Here is a 3,873-nt window from a genome sequence, read left to right on the forward strand (position 1 = left end):
ATTGCCTGCATGTGTTTGCATCGGAGGTCTCTCTGTACACGCTGAGCACATACAGGCTAATCTTACCAGATGTCCAAGAGCTTTGTAACCTGTCTCATGTACACACAACTCATTTAACCTCTGATCCAATTATTCCTTGGCAGCCAGAGTGAGTAGGAAATGTGGGCTTTATTAGGCTTCACAGAAAGGCAAATTCCCCTCCCTCATCCCCCCCACCCCTTCCCCCCCACCCCAGTTCCTGCAGGGCCCATGGGGTCTGAGGTTGCATAGAATTCCTTAAACCACCTCCCTGTAGAGGCCAATGGGTGCTCAATATTGGTGACAGAGCCAGTTGTGCCCAAGTCTCTTCTGGAATGAGACTGCCCTTTCGTGCCAACTACTGTGCCCACAGGCGGCCTGATTTTCCCACTTTGTTACTGTGGCTTAAAGGAGTGCAGGCCACTCAGATCTCTCCCGAGGCTCCGAGTCTCCCCTCACCCCTGAGCACCCATGGGACTTGGGATCTTGGGGCCTGCTGTCTCCCGACACCCCTTCAACACCTGATCCACTTGTGCCTGGGGGTTCCCCGAGTGCCCTGGGAAGCCAGGCAGCCACCGGCTTGGAAAACCACCAGCATGCTATTGCCTGACTTCGGCTCACTGAGTGGCCCCCACAGTCCCTGGGCAATCTTGTCCTAGACCTCCCCCAGTGTTAGCCCAGAAGCCATTACCCCACTATGCACTCATCCCAACAGAGACAGAACTCAGCAGGAACACCCACAAAATTTATTGAAGAGAAACGTTTGCTGAAAGCCATTGAGGAAAAGAAGGGGTTGACAAATGCACACAGGAATTTTCCACTGCCAGGGGAGGACACAGATCCCAGGCCTGCTCCTCCTGGGGCTCCTGATGAGTTGCCACATTTGTACACCCTACACACACACACACACACACACACACACACACACACACACAGGTGCCAGTCAGCAGTCTGGCTGTATTCTCCCTTGCTGAGGGCCCCAGGTCTGCCTCTATCCAGGACAAGGGCCTCTGGCAATGCCCAGTGCATTCAGGAGATCCTTCCGAGGGGTCACCCGAGGTTGGCACAGGACAGTCCCAGGGTGTGGAAAACCACAGCAGAGAACACAGCTACGAAGCAGAAGTAGCAACAGAAGTGGAGCTTGAAGGCACAGATCCCACCCCCACCCCCACCCCCAGCCCCACCCCCGGTTCGGATCTTCTTGCTCAAGGTTGAATTCCAGACCAGAGGTGAGCAGTCCTTCATCATCCATCCCTCCTGATGACTGCTGGGACTGGGCTCAGGGCCTCTGGGGAGGAAGTGCTCAGAGAAGAACATAACCCACACGTGTGCACACAGGTCCACGAGAACTGGCGGCAGGCAGCCGGCCTAGATCTACACCGAGAAAGCAGAGGTTGAGCTCATGACACTGGACAGGAGCAAGCGGAGCCTTGGCCGGCGCGGGAGGAAGCTCAGCCGGCCTGGTGGGCCAGGACTCCCGCCCTGGCTTGATGCACACTTCACACCTCTGCATAGGAAGGATGGCTAGCGTGGGGGTGGGCGCTTGCTTGACAGCAGGGGTTCCTAGGGGCCCTACGGATAAGAGCGGGCTGTTACGGGATAGGGTGTAGCCTGTCCAGCGATGGGGAAAGGAACTGGGGAGGGGTACCCCTCTTGGGACAGGGGGGCAGCCAGTGGCCTGTTGGCCGCCTGACCCAGAGAGCTTTGAGCTCCAGACTGAGAGGGGGAGGGGAGAGGGAGGGGGAGGGGGAGGGGTGCCACTCCCTTGCCCCATTTGGTGTCAAACGTGGCCATGTGGTTCACTTTGAAGGGCTGGTGGTGGTGTCCAGGGCAGTGTAGGGAGATGGGGAGGGCCGTGGGGTTGTTTGGGTCTAGGGGAGGCCCCTTCCCCGCACCCTGCTCCCACGGTGGGGTGAGGCAGGCGGCCCTGGCCTCAGCTCCCTCTGGCTCTAGGGCTGTGCTGCTTGAGAGCAGAGGAGAGGAGAGGAGGGTCCTGGGCTTTCTGAGCCTATTTGCCTGGGGAGGACTCGGGGCGACTCACCTCCCCTGGCCCATCCTCATTCTCGGGCTCCTCCAAGGCGTCCTTGAGTCCCTCGGAGGGCGCTTCGGAGGGCGCCTCGGACGCTGCCTGGGCCTCCTGCTCTCCTGCCCCCGTGAAGTTCTCTGGCCGCCAGCCAGGCCCTCCTGGGGCCTCTCCCAAAACACTGCCCATCTGCGCTGCGGTGGGGGCCCCGGGGGCCTCATAGGGTCCTGCGTGGCTGAGACCTGCTGGGGCATGGCCCTGCCCTTCCCCCTCTTCCTCCTCCTCTCCCACCTCCTGCTCCTGCTCCTCCTCCTCCTCCTCTTCTGCCCTCTCTCCCTCCTCCTCCTCCTCTTCCTCCTCCTCTTCCCTGTCCTCCTCCTCCTCCTCGAGCAGCTTCTCATCCTCCGCCTCAGCAGCAGCTCTGGCCGCAGCCAGGGCGTCCGAGGCCTGGGCACCAGGCTGGGCGGCTGCCTCGTCCTCTGCCTGAGCTGCCACGCTTCTGGCGAGATTGGCTTCCCACGCCTCGGACTCCCGAATGAGCCCCAGCATCTCCAGGAACGTGGGCGGGCGGCCGACCATCCGCAGCTTCCTCAGGGCTTCATCCAGAGGCTCGGTCAGATTGGCCCTGGTGAGCAGCTGCCTCAGGCGGACATCGTCCACAGAGGCCCTGGCGAGGGCACCCTTCTTGATGGCTTTCTGCAGCAGCACTTCCAGGCGCAGCACGAAGGCCGACAGAGGTTCCCCGGGCTGTTGCTGGGCAGAGAGACACTTCACGCGGATGGTGGCCTGGGACCCGTTGTCTCCAAACACCTGGATCAGGGCTGCCAGGCACTCCTGGGCAGTCCTGGCTGGGTTCTCGGCCAGGAGCCCATGTACCAGCTGCAGGGCAGTCCCCCGCAAGCCTTCCATCAGCCTCCTCCTCCTCTCCCTCTCTGAGACCCCCTGCCACGCACGAAGCATGTCGCTGGTGTGGTCTAGCCAGGCCTCAAAGGACTCCTCCCCGGGGTCTGGCTGATCCCGCCCGGAAAACACGCCCAGCCGCTGGTACCTCACCATTTCCACCCAGGGCTGCACGGCCTGGCTGACCGAGTGCAGCCAGCAGTCCGTGGGCAGCCCCAGGCCCAGGGTCCCCGCCGCACTCTCCACCGCCTCCTCCTGTTGCTCCAGGTAGTGGAACACGTGGCCCAGAAACTCCTCCTCGCCCGGACAACCTGGCACGAACACCACGTTCCAGGGGCCCCCGGTGCCTGGGATTTCCCTGGGGACCAAGGCACCATCGACTTCTCGGTCCAGCTCCACCAGGGCCGCGGTGGCGTTATCCTCCTCGCGGAACACTTTGCCCAGCACGGTAAAGTGGCCCACGGGCCACAGGGCGGCCTCCAGGCACTCTTGGAATTCGCCATCGTCACAGTCCTCGGGGATGCCCAGGATGAGCAGGCCCCTGCGCGCGCTGACGCCCATCCACCTGCACCAGTCCTGCAGCATCGTCACCGCCATCGCTCCGGATTCCAGCCCGGGCTGCGCTGAAGCTAGGAGCAGGGAGCCGCCGCTGCAGCAGACCAGGCGGGCTCCCTGGTCCCCTGTGGGCAATGAGCTGGGGCTGGAGACTAGGCCTGGGACAGAGCCGCCCAGGTCTCCAGTGCCTGCGAAGGCGAGGGGGGCGGGGAGGGGGGGGAAAGAGCGAGGTGAAGGCCCGCCCCCCAGCCCGCCCCAGCCCGTGCCACCGCCCCCGGAGGCGCCCGCGTTTCCTGTCCGGGGGGACCCCATCCGCGCCCTCCCCCGCCAGTGGGCCGATCCCCGTGGGTCGGGTCCGGTCCGGCCGGGTCGGGTGG

General features: G+C 63.3%; 1 protein-coding gene across 1 annotated transcript; it reads right to left on the reverse strand.

Moving 5' to 3' along the window:
• Positions 1–2,258: 2,258 nt before the first annotated feature.
• Pnma6a (paraneoplastic Ma antigen family member 6A) lies at positions 2,259–3,538 on the reverse strand. The gene is made up of 2 exons (XM_013037268.1): positions 2,433–3,538; positions 2,259–2,268 (listed from the first exon to the last, which is right to left on the reverse strand). The coding sequence occupies exons 1-2, from the start codon at positions 3,536–3,538 to the stop codon at positions 2,259–2,261; spliced, it is 1,116 nt and encodes a 371-aa protein (XP_012892722.1).
• Between the last annotated feature and the right edge of the window lie 335 nt (positions 3,539–3,873).

The sequence above is a fragment of the Dipodomys ordii genome, unplaced genomic scaffold (assembly GCF_000151885.1).
Source record: "Dipodomys ordii isolate 6190 unplaced genomic scaffold, Dord_2.0 Scaffold9227, whole genome shotgun sequence".
Taxonomy (NCBI): Eukaryota; Metazoa; Chordata; class Mammalia; order Rodentia; family Heteromyidae; genus Dipodomys; species Dipodomys ordii.

Excerpts from the sequence above, each read along its gene's own strand:
- Pnma6a (XM_013037268.1), bottom strand. The coding sequence starts at position 3,538 with ATGGCGGTGACGATGCTGCAGGACTGGTGCAGGTGGATGGGCGTCAGC.